This window comes from Canis lupus, chromosome 16, assembly GCF_011100685.1.
Source record: "Canis lupus familiaris isolate Mischka breed German Shepherd chromosome 16, alternate assembly UU_Cfam_GSD_1.0, whole genome shotgun sequence".
NCBI classification, from domain to species: Eukaryota; Metazoa; Chordata; class Mammalia; order Carnivora; family Canidae; genus Canis; species Canis lupus.
Window position 1 is genome coordinate 26,429,848 of NC_049237.1, and position 27,478 is coordinate 26,457,325.

The window sequence follows — 27,478 nt, forward strand, 5'->3', positions numbered from 1 at the left end:
TCTCCACTTACATAGATCTTGGAGTTTGTGACATTAGACCCAGTTCTAATGTCAGTTCTCCTAATATAGGTCTTGTAAATTTATAACTATTTTCTTGGTGTTAATGTAATGGTATTGTTTTTAATTTCAAATTCTAATTGTTTATTGTTGTATATAAATAGCAATTGACTTTTATATATTAATCTTTCATTATGCTATCTTGCGTAAACACTTATTGGTTCTTATAGCCCTTTTGTTGATCCTTTGGGATTATTTACACAAATAATCATGTCATCTGAGAACAAAATATTGTTTTTCTTTCCAAATTTTATATCTTTTATTTCCTGTTCTTATTGCATTAGCTAGAACTTCTAGTATAATGTTGAAAAGAAAAAAAAAGTAGTAAGAGTAAACATCCTTGCCTTCTTCCCAATCTTAGCAGGAAAGCTTCTAGCTTCTCACTACTTTTTTTTTTTTATGTTCTGTTAATGGAGTAGGCCATAATAATTTGTGAATTTCTAAATAAAGTAGAACAATTTCTTATCTGTATTTTTAAAATGTTCAAACTTTATAGAGAATCATATTCAAATAAGCATGTCTAAAGAAAATAATAAAAACACTTACTTCCTGGAAAGCAACAAAGAGAATGTATTCATAAACCCAGGGAACACTTCTCACATTCCTTTTCTCCACTTCTCCACAATTTTCTTCATTTATTTATGAAATAAATATTATTTATGTTGGAGCCTCTCATCTGTGACCTTTTACCACCAACACGAGTGAAAGCTTGTGAAAAATAGCTTTCTATTTTGCTCCATTATCAAAGACTAGTTTTTTTTTTAAAGATTTTATTTATTTATTTATGAGAGACACAGAGAGAGATAGAGAGAGAGAGAGAGGCAGAGAAACAGGCACAAAAAATAATTTATCTTTTTCTCTGAACCTCATGGCTTGCTTACTTTCTTCTTTCCATTTGTTCTTTTTTCCTTTCTCTTTTGTCTATTTTTTTTTTTTACTCTTTTATTTATTTTTTCTCTAGATTTCTCTCAATTCACTAATGTAATCTTGGCTTCAATTGTTCTCTGCCTTTTTTAATTGAAGCATAATTGACACATAACAGCAAATTGGTTCAAGATATAGAATATTATAATTATTTAATATTTGTATGTATTGCAAAGTGATCGCCACAATAATTCTAGTTAATATCCATCATCATACATAGTTACAATTCTTTTCTTGTGCTAAGAAGTTTTAAGATCTACTGTCTTGGCAACTTTCAAATATTCAATACCATATTATTAACTATATTCACCATATTTATATTACATCCTTATGATTTATTCATTTTATAACTGGAAGCTTTTACCTTTGACAACCTGCACTCACTCACCCACCATACCTCACCCTTCACCTGTGGCACCTACCAATATGTTCTCTGAATTTATATGCTTTTTTTAAAAAAAAATATTCTACTTATAGAAGGAATCATATGGTAATAGACTTTCTCTGTCTGACTTATTTTACTTAGCATAATGCCCTCAAGGTCCATCCATGTTGCCACAAGTGACAAGATTTCATTGTCTTTATGCTAAATAATACCCCATTGTGTGTGTGTGTAGACATATCACGACTTTTTTATCCATTCATTCATAGACTCTTAGATTATTTATGTATCTTTACTATTATTTAAAAAGTGCTGCCATAAACATCTGTTTCAAGTTAGTGATTTGGTTTCTTTGGATAAATACCCAGAATTGGAAGTACTGAATCATATGGTAGTTCTATTTTTAACTTTTTTGAGGAAGAGCCATCCTATTTTCCACAATGGTTGCTCCAATTTACATCCTCACCAACAATGGTTCCCTTTTCTCCTCATTAGCCTATTAATGTGATAGATTACATTAATTGATCTTCAAATCATACAAATCATACTTAAAATGATACAAGGAATAAAATACATTTTATTCTGTTATATTATTCTTTCATAAATTAATTAATTTGATTTGGTAACTTTTTTATGCTTTTTGCAATATGCTTATGAGATATTGGTCTATAGTTCTCCTTTCTTGTAATGTCTTTCTCTGGTTTTGACATTAGGATAATGCCAACAACCTCACAATGAGCTTGGAATTGTTCCTTCTGCCTCTATTTTCTGGATGAGGTTGTAAAGAATTGACATAATTGCTTTCTTAAATATTTGATCAAATTCACAAGAGAATACATCTGAGCTATGTGCTTTCTGTTTTGGAAGGTTATTAGTTATTGACTTAATTTATTTAACAGATATGGACCTATTCAGACTATTTCTTCTTGTGTGAGCTTTTACAAATTGTATCTTTCAAAGAATTAGTTCACTTCACCTAGGTTATCAATTTAGATACATAGAATTTTTAGGATATTACTTTAATTTTATTTTTATTTAGTTAACATATAGTGTATTATTAGTTTCAGGCATAGACTTTAGTGATTCATCAGTTCCATATAACACCCAGTGCTCATTATATCAAGTGCCCTCTTTAATGCCTATTTCCCAGTTACCCCATCACCTCACCCAATTCCCCTCCAGTAACCCTTAGTTTGCTTCCTATAGTTAGGAGCCCCTTACGGTTTGTCTCTATCTCTGATTTTATCTTATATTATCTTTTATTCCCTTAACCTATGCTAATCTGTTTTGTTTCTTAATACATGAGTGAAATCATATGGTATTTGTCATTCTCTGACTTATTTTGCTTAGCATAATACCATCTAGTTCCTTCATGTCTTTGCAAATGGAAAGATTTCATTCTTTCTGATGGCTGAGTAATATTCCATTGTAGGGGTATATATATAAATATATATAATCTATAATGATCACATATAGTTAATATTAATATAATATTATTATATTATTAATATGATATAATTAATAGTATAATTATATTATTAATAATTATAATTATATTATATGTAATAATTATTATTGATTATATGATGTAATTATATGTAATGATTATATTATAAATATATATGACTATATTATATTTTATAGAATATAAAATAAATTATATATATTTTATTATATAATAATATATAATATGATATTATATATATAGAGAGATGAACATCTTGGCTCTTTCAATATTTTTGGCAATTAAGTCATTGCTGCTAGAAACATTGGGGTGCGTGCATGGGCACCTTTGAATCAGGTTTGTATCCTATGTATAAATACCAGTAGTGCAATTTCTGGGTCATAGGGTAGCTCTATTTTTAATTTTTTGAGGAACCTCTATACTGTTTTCCAGAGTGGTTATACCAGTTTGCATTCCTACTATCAGTGTAAGAGGGTTCCGCTTTCTCTATATCCTCACCCATATCTGCTGATTCCTGAGTTGTTCATTTTAGTTATTCTGACAGGTGTGAGGTGGTATCTTATTGTGGTTTTGATTTGTATTTCTTTGGTGCTGGGTGCTATTGAGTATTTTTCATGTGTCTGTTGGCCACTAGTATGTCTTCTTTGGTGAAATATCTGCTCCTGTCTTCTGCCATTTCTTGTCTGGATTATTTTGGGTTTTTTTGGGTGATGAGTTTGATAAGTTCTTTATAGATTATGGATACAGATCTTTATCTGATAAGACATTAACAAATATCCTGTCCCATTTTGTAGATTGTCTTTTAGTTTCGTCAACTGTTTCCTTAGCTGCACAAAAGCTTTTTATCTTCATGATGTCCCAATAGTTCATTTTTGCTTTTGTTTCCTTTGCCTTTGAAGCTTTTCTATTGCTGCAACGAAGGTCAAGGAGGTTGATGCCTGTGTTCTTCTCTAAAATGTTGATGGTTTCCTGTCTCACATTTAGGTCTTTAATCCATTTTGAGTTTATTTTTGTGTATGGTGTAAGGAAATGGTCCAATTTTATTCTTCTGCATGTAATTGTCCAATTTCCACAATACCGTTTGTTGAAGAGACTGTCTTTTATCCTTTGGATATTCTTTCCTGCTTTGCTGAAGATTAGTTGACCATTTCTGGGTTCTCTATTCCATTCCATTGATCTATGTGTCTGTGTGCCAGACCATACTGTCTTGATGATCACAACTTTGTAATATAGCTTGAAGTCCAAAATTGTGATGCCAACAGCTTTGGTTTTCTTTTTCAATATTCCTCTGGCTATTCACAGTCTTCTCTGGTTCCATACAATTTTTTTTTCCATACAAATTTTAGAATTATTTTTTCCAGCTCTGTGAAAAATGTCAATGATATTTTGAGAGGTATTGCATTGAATTTGCAATTATATGTAATAATTATATGTAGATTATATGTAGATTGCTTTGCGTAACACATTTTAACAATATTTGTTCTTCTGATCCACGAGCATTGAAAATTTTCCATTTCTTTGTGTCTTTCTCAATTTATTTCATAAGTGTTCTGTAGTTTTCAGAGTATATATTTTTTACCTCTTGGGTTAGTTTTATTCTTAGGTATCTTATGGTTTTTGGTGCAATTGTAAATGGGATTCATTCCTGATTTCTCTTTTTTCTCTCTCATTGTTAGTGTATAGAAAGGCAAGTGACCTCTGTGCACTGCTTTTATACTCTGCCACTTTAGTGAATTCCTGTATGAATTCTAACAATTTGGGGGTGGAATCTTTTGGGTTTTCTGTATAGAGTATCATGTTGTCTGCAAAGAGTGAAAGCTTAACTTGTCTTTGCCAATTTTGATATCTTTTATTTCTTTTTTTTCTATCATTGCTGAGAATAGAATAGGTCTTCAAGTACTAAGTTGAACAGTAGTGATTGAGAGTGGACCATCCCTCTTAGGTTTCCAGTCATTATTATTGAGGATAATATTTGAGTGGGTTTTTTGTGTATGGCTTTTACGATATTGAGATATGTTCCCTCTGTCCCTACACAATGGAGAGTTTTTATCAAGAAAGGATGTTGTACTTTGTCAAAAGCTTTTACTGCATCTCTTGAGAGGGTCATATGTTTCTTGTCCTTTATTTTATTAATGTGACATATCAATTATTGATTTGTGGATGTTGAATCACCCTGGCATCCCAGGAAGAAATCCCACTTGGTCATGGTGAATACTCCTTGTAATATACTGTTGGGTCCTATTAGCTAGTAATTTGGTGAGAATTTGGCACCCATGTTCATCAGAGTGTTGGTGTGTAATTCTTTTTGGTGAGGTCTTTCTCTGGTTTTGGGAACAAGGTAATTATGGCCTCATAGAATGAGTGTGGAGAATTTCCTTCCATTTCTATTTTTTGAAAAGGTTTAAGAAGAATAGGTATTATTTCTTTTTTAAACATTTTGTAGAATTCCACTGGGAGACCCTCTTGCCCTGGATGTGGTTTGTTGGGAGATTTTTAATTACTGCCTTCAATTTCTTTGCTGGTTATCAGTATGTTCAGATTTTCTATTTTTATTTTATTTTTGGTAGTTTACATGAATGCATCCATTTCTTTCAGATTGCCTAATTTGTTGGTAAGTAATTGCTTATAATAACATCGTATTGTTGTTTGTATTTCTTTGATGTTTATTGTGATCTCTCCTCTTTCATTCATGATTGTATTTACTTGAGACTTTTTTCCTTTCTTTTTGATAAGGTTAGCTAGGTAGGGGTTTATTGAGCTTATAAATTCTTTCAAATAACTAGCTTCTAGTTTCTTCTATCTTTTCTGTTGTTCCTCTGATTTTTATATCATGGATTTCTTCCCTAATCTTCATTGTTTCTCTTCTCCCACTGGACTTAGACTTTATTAGGTGTTCTTTTCCCATCTTCTTTAGGGGTAAGTTTAAGTTGCATATTTGAGGCCTTTCTTGGTTTTTAAGAAAGGCCTGTATTGCTATGTATTTCCCTCTTAAGAGCACCTTTCCTGCATCCCAAAGGTTCTGAAAGGTTTCATTTTCATTTGTTTTATTTGTTTTTTGAAATTCTTTAATTTTCTTGTTAATCCATTCATTCTTCAGTAGGATTGTCTTTAACTTCCATGTATTTGTGTTCCTGCCATCTTTTCCCATCTTCTTGAGGGGTAAGTTTAAGTTGCATATTTGAGGCCTTTCTTGGTTTTTAAGAAAGGCCTATATTGCTATATATTTCCCTCTTAAGAGCACCTTTCCTGCATCCCAAAGGTTCTGTCAAGTTTTCATTTTCATTTGTTTTATTTGTTTTTTGAAATTCTTTAATTTTCTTGTTAATCCATTCATTCTTCAGTAGGATTGTCTTTAACTTCCATGTATTTGTGTTCCTGCCAAATTTTGTCTTGTGATTGAGTTCAAGTTTTAAAGCATCATGGTCAGAAAATATGCATGGAATCCAAACTTTTGATATCAGTTGAGATGTGAGTTGTGACCTAGTATGTGATCTATTCTGGAGGAAGTTCCACGTGCACTCAAGAAGAATGTGTTTTCTGTTGCTTTAGGATGAAATGCTTGAATGTATCTGTCAAGTTCATCTGGTACAGTGTGCCATTCAAAGCCTTTTTGATCTTCTTAGATGATCTGCCCATTGCTGTGAGTAGGGTGATAAAGTCCCCTACTATTATTGTGTTATTATCAGTTTGTTTCCTTAATTTTGTTATTAAATGTTTTATATGATTGGTTTCTCCCAAGTTAGGGGCATAAATATTTACAATTGCTAGATCTTATTGTATAGGCCCTTTAATTATAATATAGCATTCTTCTTCATCTCTTATAATCTTTGGTTTAAAATCTAGTTTGTCTGATTAAGGATTCCTACTCCAGGTTAGTTTTGATGTCCATCAGCATGATAAACAGTTCTCCATACCTTAACTTTAAATCTGAAGGTGTCTTTGGGTCTACAATGAGTCTCTTGTAGACAGCTTATCAATGGGTCTTATTTTTTTAACCTAATCTGATACTTTGTGTCTTTTGATTGGAGCATTTAGCCCATTTACATTCAGAGTACTTATTGAAAGATATGAATTTATTGCTATTGTATTACTTGTAAAGTCACTGTTTCTGTAATTTTTTTCCTTTCTGGTCTTTGTTCCTTTTGGGCTCCCTTTTTTCTCAAAGGATCTGCTTTAATATGTCCCGCAGGGCTGGTTTAGTGTTCATAAATTCCTTTAATTTTGTTTGCCCTGGAAACTCTTTATCTCTCCTTCTATACTGAATGACAGCCTTACTGGATAAAGTATTCTTGGCCGCATATTTTCTCCATTTAGCACATTGAATATGTCATGTCAGTCCTGTCTGCCCTGCCATGTCTCTGTAGACATGTTTGCTGCCAGCCTTAGTTCCTGCCTTTGGAGGTTAAGGACCTCTTTTCCTGAGCTGCTTTCAGAATTTTCTCTTTATCTCTGAAATTTGTGAGCTTCGCTATTATATGTTAGGGTGTTGACCTATTTTTATTGATTTTAAGGGCGGGGGGCTTCTCTGTGCCTTGTGGACTTGAATGCCTGCTTCCTTCATGAGATTAGGGAAGTTCTTAGCTCTAATTTGTTCAAATACACCTTCTACCCTTCTGTCTCTCTCTTCCTCTTCTGAGACCCCTATTATTCAAATATTATTTTGCTTTATGGTATTGTTGATTTCTTCAAGTCTCCCTCTTTGATCCAATAGTGTTTTTTCCCTCTTTTTTCAGCTTCCTTATTTTCCATCATTTTGTCATCTATATCACTGACTTTCTCTTCTGCCTCATTTATCCCAGCAGTTAGAGCCTCCATTTTTTATTGTATTTCAGTATTCTCTGTAAAAAAAAATATATATAATATATATTATAAATATATATATTATAAATATATATTACAAATATATAATAAATAAATATAACTATATATTATAACTATATATATTTTATATATATTATATATATAAAAAATATATATTTTAAAGAAAATGGAAGCCTGCTTTTATTGATGCACACATCGATGGACCTGTGATTGGAAGGGGCAGTGATGTTAACATGATACTTGTAGTTAACGCAACAGAAACATGAGGGCAGGAGATGGCTTTGCAGGGACACGATGCCTTCATAAGTTAGGGAAATGGACTGCTAGCTGGCTGCCCTCTCATTTCGTGTTCTTCACAAACTCCTCTTCCTTTCTGATGGAGGCCTTCAGCTCCAGGATGGCTTCTGCTATCATCTTCTCTTCAAAATGGGAGATCTTGCCAATGCCTGGATTCTTCTCGATGTCCTTTTTCCCCAGCAGTAACGGTGTGGAGAAATAGGCACAGTCTGCTTCCTGGGATTTAACAAAGGAACATTCGACATCTCCTTCTTTCCCATCCATTGCATCCACAAGGGAGAAGACAAACCGGGCTCCAGCATATGCCATGGACAGGGTGGCAGAGCCTGCTCCAGCTTTGGCCTTCACCACCTCCGTGCCGGCCTCCTGAATCCGCCCAGTGACGGCTGTCAGTGGATCCTGGGGAAGGTCCACCTTGGGAGTGCACTGAGAGATCAGGGGGATGATGGTCTTCCCGGCATGACTGCCAATGACAGGAACATTGACTCGCGCGGGATCCAAACCCTTTAGTTCTGCAATGAAAGTGTTGGCCCTGACAATGTCCAGGGTCGTGACCCCGAAGATTTTTAATTTATTTTTTATAGGTGTTCAATTTACTAACATACAGAATAACCCCCAGTGCCCGTCACCCATTCACTCCCACCCCCCGCCCTCCTCCCCTTCCACCACCCCTAGTTCGTTTCCCAGAGTTAGCAGTCTTTACGTTCTGTCTCCCTTTCTGATATTTCCCACACATTTCTTCCCCCTTCCCTTATATTCCCTTTCACTATTATTTATATTCCCCAAATGAATGAGAACATATAATGTTTGTCCTTCTCCGACTGACTTATTTCACTCAGCATAATACCCTCCAGTTCCATCCACATTGAAGCAAATGGTGGGTATTTGTCATTTCTAATGGCTGAGGAATATTCCATTGTATACATAAACCACATCTTCTTTATCCATTCATCTTTCGTTGGACACCGAGGCTCCTTCCACAGTTTGGCTATCGTGGCCATTGCTGCTAGAAACATCGGGGTGCAGGTGTCCCTGCGTTTCATTGCATCTGTATCTTTGGGGTAAATCCCCAACAGTGCAATTGCTGGGTCGTAGGGCAGATCTATTTTTAACTGTTTGAGGAACCTCCACACAGTTTTCCAGAGTGGCTGCACCAGTTCACATTCCCAGAAGACCCCGAAGATTTTATTGGGGTCGTAAGCTCCGTGTTTCTTGAAAACCTCCGTTGCAATTGGGAGGGTGGATTTGACCGGATTTGAAATGACGCAGATCATGGCCTCGGGGCAATGCTGGGCGCAGGCCGCAGTCAGGGTGGCCACAATTGACGCAGCGGTGTTGAACAGGTCATCCCGTGTCATGCCGGGTTTTTTAGGGACCTCGGCTGGAATCACCACCGCATCGCAGCCTTTGAGGCAATCCGGCAGCTGCTCAGGTCCGAGGTGGCCTTTCACGGTTGCTCTGGTCTCGGCGTGGCTCAGATCTGCGGCCACTCCGGTGTATGAGCAATACCGTAGAGGGTCAGGCGGCTCCCTAAGGGGCTGTTCTTGAGAGGCCGCGCAAGGGGCCGCCCCATTCCTCCGGAAGCCCCAAGCACAGCTCCTTTAGCATTGCTCTGGGCGGGGCGGGCGAGGGCGGAGAGCACGGTTGGTTGTCTGGAGCAGAGCTATACAGAGCAATGGGCGTAGGCCGTTTGGCATCTCTGCCCTTATGGTGGGTTTCGACTTTGATGGCACGCCCAGACTCTATCAGACTGACCCCTCGGGGACATACCATGCCTGGAAGGCCAATGCCATAGGTCGGGGTGCCAAGTCAGTGCGTGAATTTCTGGAGAAGAATTATACTGATGAAGCCATTGAGACTGAGGACCTGACCATTAAGCCGGTTATCTAGGCCCTCCTGGAAGTGGCTCAGTCTGGTGGCAAAAATATTGAACTGGCTGTTATGAAGCGAGATCAACCCCTCAAGATTTTAAATCCTGAAGAAATTGAAAAATATGTTGCTGAAATTGAAAAAGAAAAAGAAGAAAATGAAAAGAAGAAACAAAAGAAAGCATCATGATGATGGAATCTTGTAGTGATTTTTAAATTCAGATCATGGAGGATTCTCAAAAATGATATGTAGGCATTTCCATTCCATTTACTGTCCGTGTGTCCTGCAATAAATTTGTTTGTTGACCTTTTCCAAAAAAAAAAATTAATTTTGGCTTGATAAGATTTTAGTTCTTTTACTTATATGGTAAGGGATTCTCTATTGTCGTCTATGCTTTTTTCAATCCCAGCTAGTATCTTTATAGTCATGTTTTGAATTCTAGTTCTGATATCTTACTTATATCTATATTGGTTAAATACCTGGCAGTGAGTATTGCCTCTTGCTCTTTCTTTTGGGGTGAGTTTCTCTGTCTTGTCATTCTGTCTAGAAAAGAATAGATGAAAGAGAGAGAGAAGACCAATTAGATCAAGTTGATTGTACCAGTTTGGCCAATTATGTACTTACTGATTTTCTTTCTGCAGGATTTGTCAATTATAAATAGAGATGTGTTAGAATCTCCAACTGAAACAGTGAATTTATCCTTTACTCCTACAGTTATTTCAGGTTCTGCCTCATAAACTTGACCCCTTGTTCTTAGTTGCATTTTTATGGAACTTTGGATTTTTATACCTTCTTTTTCCTTATGTAATGCCCTCTTCAGCTCTGAAAATTTTCTCTTTGACTAGTGTTACCATGGTAAATCTTTCACCATCTCCTACTTTTAGTCTACCTGTGACTTTATACTTAAAGTGCATTTTTGGTAGATAACATTCTTGTTTATTTACCCACTCTGAAAATCTCTTTTAAAAATGGTATTTAGGGGCAGCCTGAGTGGCTCAGCGGTTTAGCACCTGCCTTCAGCCCAGGGCGTGATCCTGGAGACCCAGGATCGAGTCCCACGTCTGGCTCCCTGCATGGAGCCTGCTTCTTCCTCTGCCTGTGTCTCTGCCTCTCTCTCTCTCTCTCTCTCTCTCTCTGTGTCTCTCATGAATAAATAAATAAAATCTTTTTAAAAAATGGTATTTAGACTATTGCTTTTAAAAGTAATTACTGAACCCTTCCCACTGCACTTTCAGCTGCCCTGAAACACCTTTGGTGTTTGTGAATCCTCTGAAGCACCTCCTTTGCTAGAGACCAGCACCGCCATGCCCTAGCAGCAGTTCCATAGGCCTATCTGCTAGCTTCACATGGTACAGGCTGCCTCGGGGTTGTTAGTGGTCACTTAGTAGTGAGGAAGGTGCTGTGGTCACTGCCTGCCCTCCCACAGCACCCTAGGGTGGGTACACAGATAAATATGGCAAAGTGGTGGTAGCCGGCACCAAACTTGACTAGATGGGATGAGCAGGCGGGTCAGTTGCTGGAGCCCCATGACGTGGATGCCAGGCTTTCTCCTTGGCAACTTGACCTGGTGACCTTGGCCTGGCACCCAAGAGTTCAGACCACAGACCCTGAAGGTCACTGAGGTCTGCCCAAAGAGCAGGAAGCAATGGATGGACAGAACGTGGAGGGCATTGCTGAAGTTTTCTGATGTTTCACTTGTATGGAGAAATTCTGGGATGCATGCCTATGTTCTCATTGCTCTAAGCTTTGTTGTTTCAGCTGTATCAGACACATTCTGACAGAGCAGAGGGCTCAATGTCCTCATTGCCAGGCTGCACTCCAGATAGGAGAACTAGCAAACTGTCGTTGGGCAGAAGAAGTAATACAGCAGCTTGATACTCTTCAACTCTGCAGTCTCACCCAACATAAAGAAAATGAAAAGGACAAATGTGAAAATCATCATTAAAAATTTAGTGTATTTTGCTGGACTTGTAATAAATGTGTTTGTCATCCACATGCATTTGGGGAGGAAAGCATGGTGGACTTAACCTTTAAACCTTTTGCAGAAATTTATGAATAGCATTTTACTAAAGTAAATGAAGAGGTAGGCAAAATACTTCATTGCCATCTCATGGAACTGATCAGCTTAGTTCAAGAAATAGAACAAAATGTAGAAGCTGTTCAAAAGCCAAAAGATGAGTGTGTTTGGGAAATTAAGAATGCAGTGTAGATGATGATTGCATGGTTAAACACACAGCTGAAGAATAAGCTCCTAACACTAATGGGTCAGAAGACATCTTTAACACAAGAAACAGAGCTCTTAGAATCCTTACTTCAGGAGGTAGAGCACCAGCTGAGGTCTTGAGTAAAAGTGAGTTGATATCTAAAAACTCAGAGATCCTCATGATGTTTCTGCAAGATTATTGAAAACCCATGACATCCTTTGTTACCACTTTTGTTCCACCAGACTTTGGCAGGTGCTGGCTCATATCTCAGGTCATTTGAAATAAAATCTTTGTAGATGGATTAATCTGCTTGGACTGACATAACAGAATACCAAAGACTGAATGGTTTCCACTATAGAAGTTTATTCCCTCACAGTTCTGGAGGCAAGAAGTCCAAGATCAAGGGTCTAGGAAATTTGATTTCTGATGAGGCCTCTTGTTGGATTGCAGACAGCCACCTTCTCCCTGCATCCTCCCAAGACCTTTTCTTTCAAGCACAGAGTTCAGTGTCTGGTGTCTTTTCCTCTTCTAATGGCATGAGCTTTATTGAGTTAGGCTCCATCCCATCCCTACCATCTCAGTTTATTACTGCCCTCAAGGTCCTATCTCCAAACACATTGGCATTAGGGCCTCAATATATGAATTTTGGGAGATACAATTCAGTCCATAACATTTGTATTTTGTTCTTTTTAAATATCCTTATTTGGGGCAGCCACAGTGGCCTAGCAGTTTAGTGCTGCCTTCAGCCGAGGGCCTGATCCTGCAGTCCCGGGATCAAGTCCCATGTCGGGCTCCCTGCATGGAGCCTGCTTCTCCCTCTGCTTGTGTCTCTGCCTCTCTCTCTCTGTATGTCTTTAATGAATAAATAAATAAATAATCTTAAATAAAAATAAAAATATATCCTTATTTGATTCCTAAGATGAGAGATTAAACCACTGTGTCAGATAAAAATATATTGGTATGACAGATTTTAGTCCAACTTATAATTTAAAGATGGCTTATGGAATATTGCCAAGTCTTTCTCGTATGTTGAGAGCTGTGGTACTTTTAGGAAATAGCCTTTGTTTTAAAAAATATTTATGTGTTTAACTGCCCTTTCTTTTTTCTTTAATATGTGATGCCCTCTGATGGCCACAGGGCATTGATGGTACTAAACAGTGTAGTGCAAGCCAGGGTTCTTCAACCTTGACACTGTTGATCAGGATAATTCTTTGTGGCAAGGAGGGAGCATTGTTGTTTATTGTAGGATGTTTCGCAGTATTCCAGTAGCACCTTTCCCTTTACAGTTGTGACAAAAGTATTTCCAGACATTTGCCAAATGCTCCCTGGGAGCAAAACTGCCCATGCTTTAGAATCATTGGTGTAACTGGACCACTCACAGTTCTATAAACAGAAGAGAAAATTCTCTTGACAATCAGAACTCAGATAGTTCTCATTGACCAATAAGTCTTCATTTCTCTAAATAAACAAACCCGGTATAATATTCCTATTTTAATAAAGCACTGAAAATTATTAAAAAGACTTGATATTTGTTATCTTTAGATAAATTTGGGTGAACTAAGACTGTTCATCAATATCCTAAGGCTGCCTCTTTGATAATATGGTCAGTCATTTCAGTTTTAAAGAATACTTTTTCTGAACCTCCATCACCAGGGAAAGAAATATAAGTTTTGACATAAATACCAGATATTTATGTCAAAATGTTATAAACATTTTTCATTTGAAACTCTGGTGCATGGATCAGAACCAGCTGGAGTGTTTGTCCAAAATACAAGTTCCCAGGCCTCTTCCCTGATCATCTTTGGTGGGGGCGTCCAGAAGATGAATCTTGGGCATCCTGAGTAATCTGAACTAAAGTTTGGGGACTGTAAATAGAGATAAACTCCTATGCTGGTACTGCTTGCTCATTAGGCAGGTACCTCTACATTAGACTTCTTATCAGTCTTTCTTACATCCAGTGATTGTTTTGCTTTCTAACTACCCAAGTGACTCAGAACCCCAACAGTCCCTTCCTTTTCATTACCTCTTTTGTTGGGTATAAATGGAAGGGACTGAAATTGGGAAGGCAAGAGAGCAAGGGAGGAAGGCAGGAGGAACATCAATAAAGAGGAAACTACCAAAAAATTAACAAAAAAGTATGACAATTAAGGACCTTTCCATGGATAAAGTTCACCTTAAGACCCTCTCTCTCTCTCCCCAGTAATGCTTATTACTGCCTTCCAGAAATTTTGGCTTGTAACTTAAATGTAATTTTTAAAGAAACTCAGGTTATAGATGGCAGAGAGATCCAATTAAGAAAAGCCAACATTTATTGACATTAAGTTACAGATCAAATTTTAGTTGTGTGAAAGCAGTGGTGAATGTGCCTAAGCTTTGTGGATCATGAGACTGGATTGCCTTAAGTTACATTTTGAAGAATAAAAAGTCACTGAACAACAAAAACAGCAAAGTAATTATTGATATAATTAGATTGATATCTACCTTCTATGCTACAGTTTTCTATTAGTTGCCCTTGTTTTTCATTTATATTTTATCTTCCATTCTTTTTCTGTCTTTTCTGTTTTGAATTCAACATTTTATAGGATTCAATTTTTACTTTTCTATCAGTAAATCAACTATACTTAGAAATTTTTATGGGTACTTTGTAACAGAGTATTCCCAATCTCTCACTCTCATGACTTATATTTCTGTAATTCATTTTTCTTACCTATAAGCTATAATCACCAAATACAATGTTGCCATTATTTTGATCAAACTATTATTTCTTACATCAATTAAGAATAAGAAAAATAAAAGATTTTTTTACCTTCCTTTATTCCTTCTCTTTTACTCTTTTTTCTTTATGTATGTATGAGTTTCTAATCTATATCAGCCTTAATTGAAGCATTTCTTGCAGAGCAGATCTATTCGTGAAAAATTTTTTGAAAGTTTGTTTGAGAAAGCTTTTATTTCTCCTTCTCTTTTGAATAATAATTTTAATGGATATACATTCAAGGTGGATATTTGTTTTTCTTTCAATATTTTAAATATTTCACTCCATTCTCTTCTTACTTCCCTGATTTCTGAAGAGAAGTCCCATGTAATTCTCACCAATGCTCTTCTACAGATAAAATTATTATTTGTTACTTCTTTCAAGATTTTCTCTTCCCTTTCTATTTTCTGGTTTGAATATGTTAATTGTACATGCATTTTTGAAATATTTACCCTCCTTGGTATTCTCTGAAGTTTCTAGTTATAAGGTTTTGTATCTGTCATTAATTTTGGGAAATGCTGCTTCAAATATTTTTCTGTTCCTTTCTTTTTTTTCTCCTTTTGGTATTCCCGTGACATGCATGTTAAGTATTTTTTAATTGTCCCACCCTTCTTGGATATTCTGTTATAACTTTTTAATTATTTTTTGTTCTTTGATTCCAGTTTTGGAATTTTCTATTGATGTTTCCTCAAGCTCACTAATTATTTCTTTGGCTGTATACAGATGATCCCATCAAAGGAATTCATTTATTCCATACTTATTTTGATTTCTGGCATTTTAAATATATTTTTTTAGAGTTTCTATCTCTCTACTTACATTACCCATCTGTTCTTTTACGTTGTCTACTTTCCCCTAGCACATCAACCATGGTTGCTTTAGACCTCTGGTCTCATAATCCCAACATCTCTGCCATCTGTCTGACCTGCACCTTGTTCTATCTCTTCAAATTATACTTTTTGTCTTTTAGTATAGTTTGTAATCCTACAGAAATGGTCCATTTATATACATCAAGGGATGACATTTCCTGCTTGCTAGATTATACAGAGGTCTGGTCCTTGCAAGTTAATGTCAGACATTCCTCTCCTAAAGTTACATAAAAACAAAATATGGAGTTACAAAGGTTACAATAATACTAGCTTTTATACTAATATTTTTAAAAATTTATTAGTTTCTTATCATGTAGAAAATAAATAGTAGAGTTATAATTGTAACTTTAGCTTTTAAAAATGCTTATGAATTTATCTTTATTGAGATCTTTACTTCCTCATGTAGCTTTAAATTAGAATATACTGTCCTTTCAAGTCACTCTGCCAGAGACTTTTTTACTGTTATTTACAGGGGAGCTCTAGTAATAATGAATTCCCTTAGTTTTTGTTTCTTTGGGAATTACTTAATTTCTTCCTTATGTTTGAAGAACAGTTTTGCCAAATATACCATTCTTGGTTGACAGGTGTTTTGTTTTTTCTCTTATTTTTCTATTAGCACTTTAAGTATGTCAGCCAATTTGCCTGCTGATTTCCAAATTTTCTCATAAGAAAGCTGCTGATAATCTTACTTAAGATCCCTTGTATGTGACAAGGTTTTGTTTTGGTGGTTTTTTGTTTTGTTTTGTTTTTTGCTTTTTAGGTATTCTTTATTCATGAAAGACACAGAGAGAAGCAGAGGCACAGGCAGAGAGAGAAGCAGGCTCCCTATGGGGATCCAGATGTGGGACTTGATCCCAGGTCTCTGGGATCATGACCTAAGCCAAATGCTCAACCACTGAGCCACCCAGGCTTTCCTGTTTGTGACAAGTTACTTCTATCGCTGCTTTCTAAATTCTCTCTAAATTTAAAAGCCTAGAGATGCCTGGGTGGCTCAGTGGTTGAGCATCTGCCTTTGGCTTGGCATGATCCTGGAATCCCAGGATTGAGTCCCACATCAGGCTTTCTTCATGGAGCCTGCTTCTCCCTCTGCCTATGTCTCTGCCTCTCTCTGTGTGTGTCTTTCATGAATAAATAAATAAATAATCTTTAATTTAAAAAATATTTTAAAAATAAAATAATAAATTTAAAAGCCTTTGGCTAAAGGCTTTTAAAGTTTGATTATACTATGTAACAGTGTGAGTCTGAGTTCATCTTAAAGTTTGTGGGCTTCCAGATGCTTATATTCATGTTACTCATTGAATTTGGGAAGTTTTCAGTAATTATTTCTTCATATATTCTCTCTTCTGAAACGCAAAAGGGTGTTCTTCAAGATTAAAAAAAAAAAGATACTAACAACATGAAAACACATTAAAGCATAAAATCACTGTAAAAATTAAAATATATTCAAATTCATGATACTCTAATATTTTAATGTTAGCATGTAAATTACTTTAAACCCTGGTATAATAATTAAGGGACTAAGTTTTAAAATTAACTAGGTACAAAAATGTGTTAATGGGTACACCATACAAAATGATGGAAATTGTGGCATTAGTTACACAAAATGTGGGAGGAGGAGTAATTAAAGTGTAGAATATTTGTATAAGCTCAAAGTTGGGTTGTCATCAGCTTAAGATAGACTGTTACATCTATAAAATATTTTATGTGAGCCTCGTGATAGCCACAGATAAAAAGCCTATATTAGGCACACCAAAGAGAAAGAGAAAGTAATCAAAGCATAGAAGTGATTTGATTTTTAAAAAATCAATTCACAAAGGAGAACAGAAAGAGGAAAAACAGAACAAAGAAACCATCAGAGGGACTCCTAAGTGGCTCAGGGAATGAGCATCTTCCTTCTGCTCAGGTCAGGATCCCAGGTCCTGGGATAGTGTCTCTCATGGTGCTCCTTACAGGGAGCCTGCTTCTCCCTCTGCCTATGTCTCTTCCTCTCTCTGTGGGTCTCTCATGAATAAATAAATAAAATCTTTTAAAAAACCCACCAGAAAACGAGAAAAACAAAGGCAATAGTAAATCGTTACAAATCCATAATTACTTTAAACATAAATTAATTTAATTTTTATTAAAAAACAACATCAAATGATATACTGCCTACAGTGATTTACTATACTTTTAAGGACACACTTAGGCTGAACATGGAGGAATAGGAAAGATTTTCCATGCAAATGGTAACCAAAAGGCAATAGTGTGGCTATACTTATATCAAAGAAAATATACACTTTAAGTAAAAAATTGTCAACAAAGACAGGAAGGGCACTATATAATGATAAAAGACTCAATTCATCAAGACGATATAAAAATTAGAATAGACATGCACCTGAATTCCAAACATCTAAATATATAAAGGAAATATTAACAAAATTGAAGGAGAGAAATAGAGAGCGATACAGTAGTAGGAAGGAAGCACAGAAAATTTTTTTTAGTGATGGTGAGTGGAACTTAATTAGTGGGTGAGAACTCTCAGTTTTATGCAAACTAAACTGTTTGAATTTTACAATATTTTATTTATCTAATTTACTTTATTTTTTTAAATTTGTTTTTAAAGATTTTATTTATTTATTCATAAGAAACACAGAGAGAGAGAGGCAGAGACACAGGCAGAGGGAGAAGCAGGCTCCATGCAGGGAGCCTGATGTGGGACTCGATCCTGGGTCTCCAGGATCACACCCTGGGCTGAAGGCAGCGCTAAACTGCTGAACCACCTGGGCTGCCCTACCTAATTTACTTTAAAATGAAAATTAATACTCAACTTTAAATGTAAAAGCAGAATAACATGTAAACACCATAGGTGTAAACGTCTAGAATTGCAAATTTATCATAAAGTTTTATTTTATTATTCATTTTAAATATTTTTTACATCTATTTTATTTTGGAAAATGTGTTCACTTAAAAATGAAATACAAATAGCTGATCACTAAAGTAACATTTTAAAAAGGGCATTAGGATAAGAAATTAAAGTTTCCAGGAGTGCCTGGGTGGCTCAGTGGTTGACCATCTCCCTTCAGCTGAGGGCGTGATCCCAGGTCCTGGGATTGAGTCCCACATCAGGCTCCCTGTAGGGAGCCTGCTTCTTCTTCTGTCTATGTCTCTGCCTCTCTGTCTGTGCCTCTTATGAATAAATAAATAAATAAAATCTTAAAAAAATAAGTAAAGTGTCCAAGTCAATTGGTAGCAATATTATTACAATATTTTCTATAGAAATTAAAGTTTAGAAGTAGAAAATCCAGAAGTGGTGATAGCAAATGCTCACAAAATAACTAAATGAGATATTTTTGAAAAATTCTAAATTCATCCAATGTTGTACTCTCTTCTGTGAATACAATGGCCATAATTTATTGAATCCTGTGTTTAAAAATGATTGGGGAAGGGTAAAATAGTTATCAAAAATGGTCCATATATGGAGGTCATAAGTATACTATCATGTAGGTAGTGATTTTTTTCATTAACTATTATGTTAAAATTTTCACTACTTTTTCTAACCTATTTCTCATACAGTATTTAGAAACTTAGAAAAATAGTGATTTTATTCTTTTGAACATATACATAAGATACAAAAACTAACATAATTTATAGTAATTATATGGCTTTTTTGTTTGTTTGTTTCAGATATGTAATAATTTGGGTAACTGTCATTGCTTTCCTGGCTATAGGCCTCCATATTGTGAATTCCAGATTGGTTCACCAGGGGGAAGTATTGATGATGGAAATGTTAAGAAATCTGGTGAGTAGAAATGACACTTTTAAAGTACATGCAGTTTGTTTTTTTTTTTTTTTGTACATGCAGTTTTATGAGATACTTAAAGGACTATAATGCTCAGTCAAATCTTTCATGATCACCTGAGTAATTAAGAGAGTTACCTTGATCTGGAGAAAAGGGAGCCCTCTTACACTGTTGGTGGGAATGTGAACTGGTGCAGCCACTCTGGAAAACTGTGTGGAAAAAAAAAAAAAAACTGTGTGGAGGTTCCTCAAAGAGTTAAAAATAGACCTGCCCTACTACCCAGCAATTGCACTGCTGGGGATTTACCCCAAAGATACAGATGCAGTGAAACGCCGGGACACCTGCATCCCGATGTTTATAGCAGCAATGTCCACAATAGCCAAACTATGGAAGGAGCCTCATTGTCCATCGAAATATGAATGGATAAAGAAGATGTGGTTTATGTATACAATGGAATATTACTTAGCCATTAGAAATGACAAATACCCACCATTTGCTTCGACGTGGATGGAACTGGAGGGTATTATGCTGAGTGAATCAGAGAAGGACAAACATTATATGGTCTCATTCATTTGGGGAATATAAAAAATAGTGAAAGGTAATAAAGGGGAAAGGAGAAAAAATAAGTGGGAAATATCAGAAAGAGAGACAGAACATGAAAGACTCCTAACTCTAGGAAACGAACTAAGGGTGGTGGAAGGGGAGGGGGTCGGGGGGTGGGGGTGACTGGGTGACGGGCACTGAGGTGGGCACTTGACCGGATGAGCACTGGGTGTTATTCTGTATGTTGGCAAATTGAACACCAATAAAAAATAAATTTATTTAAAAAAAAGAGAGAGTTACCTTGAATAGTGGCTTTAATTAAATTAGTATTACACAATATTTGTAATGAGATTTTCTCAGATACTTAGTTTTCATCAACTTAGTTTAATACATCAGAAACAGTCCTCAGGTTTTAATTAATGTCAAAGCAAGAAATAAGATGATGAACTTAATGAATAAATAATAGATGTGCTCTGACTGTTATACCAATAAACTATCCCTCTTGTCTCTCTTCTTGTGCCTCCATATTCCCTAATACACAACAATATTGAAATTAGTCCAGTTAATAACCCCACAATGACCTCTAAGTGCCCAAAGGGAAAAAAAGTCACATGTTTCTGACTTTAACTCAAAAGTTCCAAATGAGTAAGCTTAGTGAGGAAGACATATCGAAAGCCAAGACAGGCCAAAAGCTAGGCTGCTTGCACTAGTTAGCCAAGATGAGAATGCAAAGTTTTTGAAGAAAATTAAAAGTGCTAATCCAGAAATATACAAATAATAAGAAAGCAAAATAGCCTTACTGCTGAAATGGAGAAAGTTTTAGTAGTCTGGATAGATCAAACCAGCTAGAACATTCCTTTAAGCCAGGCAATGCCCAATCCAGAACAAGGCCCTAATTTTCTTCAATTCTTCAAATGCCAAGAGGTTTGAGGAAGCTGAAGAAGAAAAGTTTAAAGCTAGCAGATGTTGGTTCATGATGTTGAATAACAGAAGTTATCACCATAACATAAAAGTGCAAAGGAAAGCAGCAAGTGATGATGTAGATACTGTAGCAAGTTAGCCAGAAGATTTAGCTAAGAAAACTAATGAATGTGGCTACACTAAACAACCGATTTTCAATGTAGACAAAACAGTCTTCTATTGGAAGAAAATGCTGTCTATGAGTTTCAGAGCTAGAAAGGAAAAGTCAATGCGTGGCTTCAAAATTTCAAAGGGTGGGCTGAGTCTCTCCTATTAGAGACTTATGCAGCTGGTGATTGAGTTGAAGCCAGTGCTCACTTACCATTCTGAAAATCCAAAAAATCCTTAAGAATTATGCTGCAACTACTCTGCATGTCCTCTATAAATGGAACAGAAAAGCCTGGGTGACAGTACATCTGTTTACAGCATGGTTTACTGAATATTTTAAGCCAACTGTGGAAGCCTGCTGTTGAGAAAAATAGTTGCTTTTCAAAATATCATTGCTGATTAACAATGTGCCTGATACCCTAAGAGTTCTGATGGAGATGTACAATGAGATTAATGTTGATTTCATGCCTGCTAAAAAAAAAAAAAAAAAAAAAAAAAAACATTCATTCTAAAGCCCATGGATGAAGGAGTAATTTTAACTTTCAATCCTATTATTTAGGAAATCCATTTCATAAATTTATGGCAGCTATACATAGTCTATAGTGATTCCTCTGATAGAGCAAATGAAATTGAAAACCTTCTGGAAAGGATTCACCATTTTAAATGTAATTAAGAGCATTTGTGATTCACTGGAAGAGAAAATATCAACATTAACAAGAGTTTGGAACAAGTTGACTCCAATCCTTACATAGATGACTTTGGTGGCTCAAGTCTGGTGGAGGAAGTAACTGCAGATGTGGTTAAATAACAAGAAAATTAGAAGTGGTACCTGAAGATGTGACTGTATTACTGCAATCTCATTATAAAACTAACTATTGAGGAGTTGCTCCTTATGGATGAGCAAAGAAAATGGTTTGCTGAAATAGAATCTACTCCTGCTCAAGGTGCTATGAAGATTGTTGAAATGACAGCATAGAATTTAGTATATTAGTTAAACTTAGTTCATAAATCAGAGTTTTAATTTTAAAAGAAGGTATACTATAGGTAAAATGCTATCAAATAGCATTACATGCTACAAAAAATCATTCATGAGAGGAAGAGCCAGCACATACACAGATAAGGCACTCTCCTGCTGCATTGCTGAAGCTCAGAGGCTTGTGTAATCAGGACATTTTTTTTCCTGATGTTTTTCTGAAGCTGGTAAGCATGTTCCTCCCCATGCACTCTCTAGTTGCCTTGTTAAAGTGAATGGTTGCACACAATCCACAGAGGAGACACCCTTTGATTTAACCTGGTGGGCAAGAATGCAGGCATTCCAGACCTCCATGGAACCATAACAATCAGAAAGAGTTTTTGACAGACCACCATCAATAGGATAGTGCACAGACAGCAAACTGAAACACAACCGTAGTCTTCCTATGGAGAGGCCTATTTAGGTAGCCTGGAGTTTAGGCTTGAGGGACAGTCTTTAAATTTCCCACAAATGTAGAGGCTAAGGAGGTACTCCCAGAAAAAGTAGTCAGGGAGACACCATCCTTGTGCACACCTTTGGCTTCACTAGAGCTCAAGAACACTTCCTAGAAAATGTCTGACACCCATGCAGCCCCCAGGGGATAGCTTTAGATCTCCTGGTCTCAACACCAGCAGAGGTTATGATTATGGCCTCACAGGACTGCATATATTTATATATATTAAAAGCCGATGCCTGAGGGTCTGGCATTCAAGCAGCCTGAAACTAAGTGTTAAACGAGATTCCTCCCTTTGGATCACAACAGGTCGTGGCACACACTAAACAACAAGGGACTATTGAGAATAAACATGCAGTTTAGAAAATCAGAAAAGTTCAAGAAATAACCAAGAGTTAGAACAAGATTCGAATGGGAATAATTATCATCTATAAGGTCACTCCTTCAAGACTGAGAGGTAGATATTTTGCCTAAAACACAGAAATAAACACAAACAAAATAAGGAAAAGAGAAATACATTCCAAATTAAACAAGATAAACTTTCAGAAAAATATCTTAATGATATAAAGATAATTATAAAGAGTTCAAATACTCATTAAGATGCTCACCAAATGGGAAAAGAATGGATAAATACAACGAGAACTCCAAAAAAGATAGCATAACAAAGTAACAAACATATGTCATCAAGCTGAAGAATACAACTGAAATGAAAAATACACTACAGGATTCCACAGCAGTTTAGATTAAGCAGAACAGATTAGTGAGCTGAAAGAAGTAGCAACGGACATCATGAGAGTAGTAAAATTTACTTATTTATTGTATGTTTATTATTTATTTATTTACAAGTACAGTTTTCCCCTTCATGATTTGTTGAAGAGACTACTTGGGTCTTTTGTCAAATATTACTTGATGATATATGCAGGAGTTTATTTCTGGGCACTCAATTCTGTTTCATTGGTTTACATATCTATTTTTATGCCATTACCATACTGTTTTGATTACTATAGCTTTGTAGTACAGTTTGAAACCAGAAAGTGTGACGCTTCAAGTTCTGGTCTTCTTTTTCTGGATCATTTTGGCTCTTCAGGGCCTTTTGTGACTCCATACAAACCTTAGAATTTTCTATTTCTGTGATATGCCTTTGGAACTTTGATAGGGATTCCACTAAACCTATGGATGGCTTTGAGTAGTATGGACATTTTAACAATATTAATTATTTCAATCCATGAACATGGGACACATTTCCATTTGATATCGTCTTCTTCCATTTCTTTCATCAAAGTTTTGTCGTTTTCAGTGTATAGATCTTTCATCTCATTGATTAAGTTTATGCCTCAATAATTTAAATTTCTTTATGTTATTGTGAATGGAATTATATTTTTCTTCAGATATTTTATTGTATATGTATAGAAACACAACTGTTTATTGGACATTGATTTACTACTTGACAACTTCACTGAATTTGTTTGGTAGATACAATTTTTTAGTAGCGTCTTTAGTATTTTCTATATACAGGACCATATTATTATCGGTGAAGACAGTTTTTCTCCTTTCTTACTGATTTGGATATTTATATATTTATCTTATTACTATAAATGGGAGTTCCAGTACTATGTTGAACAGAGTGACAGTTTTGTCTTATTTTTCATCTCAGGTGAAAGTCTTTCAAAATTTTAGCATTATCTGTGGACTTGTATATGGTCTTTATTATGATAAGGTATCATAATAAATTTTTTGAGAGTTTATATAATGAAAAGCTTCTGTATTTTGTCAAGTGTTTTTTGTGCATTTATTGAGATGATCATAGGATTTGTATTTTTATGTCTTTAATTTATGTGGTTTCACATTTATTGATTTATATATGTTGAATAATTCTTGCATCTCAGATAAAATCCCACTTTCTCATGATGAATTATCTTTTTAATATGCTATTAAATTTGGTTTGGTAATATTTTGTTAAGATTTTGTGCATCTATATTTATGACAGATATTTGTAATTTTTTTTTCTTGTGGTATCCTTTTCTGACTTTGGTATCAGGGTAATGCTGCTTTTGTAGGATGAGTTTGAGAGTGTCTTCTCTACAATTGTGGGAGGTCTTTGAGAAATATTGCTGTTTAAATGTTTATTAGCATTTCTTTAAATGTTTATTAGCATTCACCAGTGAAGCAATCTCGTTTGGCGATTTTCTGTTTTGGGAGTTTTTGATTACTGATTCATCTCCATACTCTTATTGGTTTGTTCAGATTTTCTATTTTTTCATGTTTCAGTCTTGATTACATGTTAATAGGGATTTATCCATTGCATCTAGGTTATCCAGTTTGTTGGCTATAATTATTGATAGTAGTCTCTCATAATTATTTGTATTTCTGTGATAGTAGTCTCTGACAATTCTTTGTATTTATATGGTATCTGGTTGTATGTCTCCTCTTTTATTTCTGATTTCATTTGATTTCTTTTTCTGTTTTCTTGAGTTAGTATAGTTAAAGACTTGGGTTTTTTTACTATTTTTTTAAAAAGTCAGGTCTTAGTTTCATTGATTTTTTTCTGTTGTTTTTCTAGCCTCTATTTCATTTACTTCTTTGATGTTGGTTATTTCCTTCTACTAACTTTGAGCTTAGTTGTTGTTTTTTTCCTTCGTTCTATGAGGTATAAAATTAGGTTATTTCCATCGTTCATTCTGTTATTAATTTCTAGTTTCACACTATTGTGATCAGAAAAGATACTTGGTACGATTAAGGAACTTTTGTGCACTATTGGTGGAAATGTAACTTGGTACACCACTGTGGGAAACAGTATGAAAGGTACTCAAAAATTTGAAAATAAGAATACCATAGAATCCAATAATTCCACTTCTGGGTATTTACCCAAAGAAAGTGAAAACAATAATTCAAAAATATGTATGCAATTTTGTTTATTTCAGCATTATTTATAATAGCCAAGATAATGAAAGCAACCTAAGTGTCCATTTATATGTATTTATATAAATATAATGGGATTTTTTTATTCAGCCATGTAAAAGAATGGAATCTTGCCTTTTGCAATGACATAGATGGACCTACAGAGTATTATTCTAAGTGAAATAAGTCAGCCAGAGAAAGACAAATACCATATGATTTCACTCATATGTAGAATTTAAGAAACAAAACAGATGAGTAGAGAGTTGGGCAGGGGTAGAGAAAAGGAGGCAGATCAAGAAATAGTTTCTTAACTATGGAGAACAAACTGATGGTTACCAGAGGGGAGGTTGTTGGGGGATGGGTAAAATAGGTGATGGGGATTAAGGAATGCACTTGCTGAGATGAACATCAGGTATTGTATGGAAGTGCTGAATCATTATATTGTATGCCTGAAGCTAATATTATACTGTATGTCAATTAATTGGAATTTAAATAAAACTTAAAAAAAGACAAATGGATAAAGATGATTTTGCTCTTTTAAAATTTGTTAAGACTTGTTTTGTGACCTATCATTATCTACCCTGGAGAAAGTATAAATGAATATGTATTCTATTGCTTTTGGATGAGTTTCTGTATGTGTCTGTTAGGACCATTTAGTCTATGGTATGATTCAGATCAATTTCCTTATTGATTATCTGAATGATCCATTCATTGCTGAAAGAAGAGTATTGTGGTCCTGTACTATTATTGTATTGTTTTCTATTTCTCCCTTCACACCTCTTACTATTTGCTTAATATATTTAGCTGTTCTGAAGTTTGGTACATGAATAAATATTTATAATTGCTATATCTTCTTGATTAATTGATCCCTTACTATAATAACCTTCTGTTTATTGCTACTGTTTTTGGCTTAAAGTCTACTTTTCTGATTTCAGTATAGCTACTTCTGATCTCTTTTAGTTTCCATTTGCATGGAATATCTTTTGCCATCTCCCTACTTTGAATCTATATATGTCATTGAAGCTGAAGTGGGTCTCTCGTAGGCAGCAAATGGTTGAGTCTTATTTCTTAACCATTCAACCTCTCAAACCCTTTTTTTTTTTAAGATTTATTTATTGAGAGAATGAGTGAGCAAAAGCATACATGTGAACAGGGAGAAGGACAAAGGGAGAGGGAGAGAATCTCAAACAGATTCCCCATTGAGTGTGGAGCCTGATGTGGGATTTGATCATGACCTGAGCAGAAATAGTCAGATGCTTAACCAACTAAACCACAAATGCAGTCCCATTCTATGCTTTTTAATTGACATATCCACTAACACTAAGAGTAATTATTGATAAATAAGGACTTACTAATGTCATCTTATGGTTTCATGGCTGTTTTAAAGTTCTATTTTTCTTTTATTCCTTTTTTGATTCCTTCCTTTATAAATTGATGATTGTCTTCTCTTTACCTATTTTGTTTCTATTTTAGATTTTTCTTTGTCATTCTTATAAGGTTTACATAAAGCATAAAACATTATAAAACATAAAGCATAAAACATAATAAAACAAATAATATATATAGGTTAACTTTGATTATATACAAAACCAATATTATTTTATTCCCCTTTTATGTTTTGATGTCAAAATTTATATTTTTTATTGTGTATCCATCAAAAATTGGTGAAACTGGGGCACCTAGATGGCTCAGTGGTTGAGCATATACCTTTGACTCAGTTCACGATATTGGGGGTCCTGGGATTGAGTCCCACATCGGGCTCCTCATAGGGAGTCTGCTTCTCCTTCTACCTATGTCTCTGTCTTTCTCTCTGTCTCTGTGTCTTTCATAAATAAATAAATAAATAAATAAAATCTTTAAAATAAACAAAAAAATTGGTGAGACTATTACTATTTTTATACTTTTTGTCCTTTAACCTTTACTCTAGAGTTGAAAGCATATCATTATATTAAAATATTAGGATATTTTCAATCTGACTACATATCTTTGCCAATATGTTGTATATTTTCATATGTTTATATGTTACTAATTAGCATTCTTTTGTTTCAGCTTGAAGAAAACTTTTCAGCATTTCTTATAAGGCAGGAT

General features: G+C 35.1%; 2 protein-coding genes and 1 pseudogene across 16 annotated transcripts in view; 2 read left to right on the forward strand and 1 right to left on the reverse strand.

Moving 5' to 3' along the window:
• ADAM18 (ADAM metallopeptidase domain 18) overlaps positions 1 to 27,478 on the forward strand; it is a 183,654-nt gene that overhangs the window by 123,850 nt on the left and 32,326 nt on the right. For 10 of the 15 annotated variants that reach the window (XM_038559988.1, XM_038559987.1, XM_038559992.1 and 7 more), the window contains one exon: positions 19,301 to 19,415. In XM_038559988.1, the coding sequence (XP_038415916.1) occupies positions 19,301 to 19,415 (115 nt within the window). Of the gene's footprint in view, positions 1 to 11,573; positions 11,822 to 19,300; positions 19,416 to 27,478 lie in introns of those variants that run through there. The other 5 variants (XR_005371447.1, XR_005371445.1, XR_005371444.1 and 2 more) reach the window with 2 other exon arrangements.
• On the reverse strand, positions 7,989 to 10,420 carry LOC102151507 (malate dehydrogenase, mitochondrial-like). The gene is made up of 2 exons (XM_038560005.1): positions 9,122 to 10,420; positions 7,989 to 8,501 (listed from the first exon to the last, which is right to left on the reverse strand). The coding sequence occupies exons 1-2, from the start codon at positions 9,302 to 9,304 to the stop codon at positions 7,989 to 7,991; spliced, it is 696 nt and encodes a 231-aa protein (XP_038415933.1). The 5' UTR covers positions 9,305 to 10,420.
• On the forward strand, positions 9,445 to 10,154 carry LOC119877112 (annotated as a pseudogene).

What these genes read in the sequence shown, in the direction of transcription:
- LOC102151507 (XM_038560005.1), bottom strand. Translation starts at nt 9,304, where the DNA reads ATGACACGGGATGACCTGTTCAACACCGCTGCGTCAATTGTGGCCACC. An exon ending in ACCCCAATAAAATCTTCGGG is followed by an intron (nt 8,502 to 9,121) that starts GTCTTCTGGGAA and finishes AAAATCTTCGGG; the next exon opens with GTCACGACCCTGGACATTGT.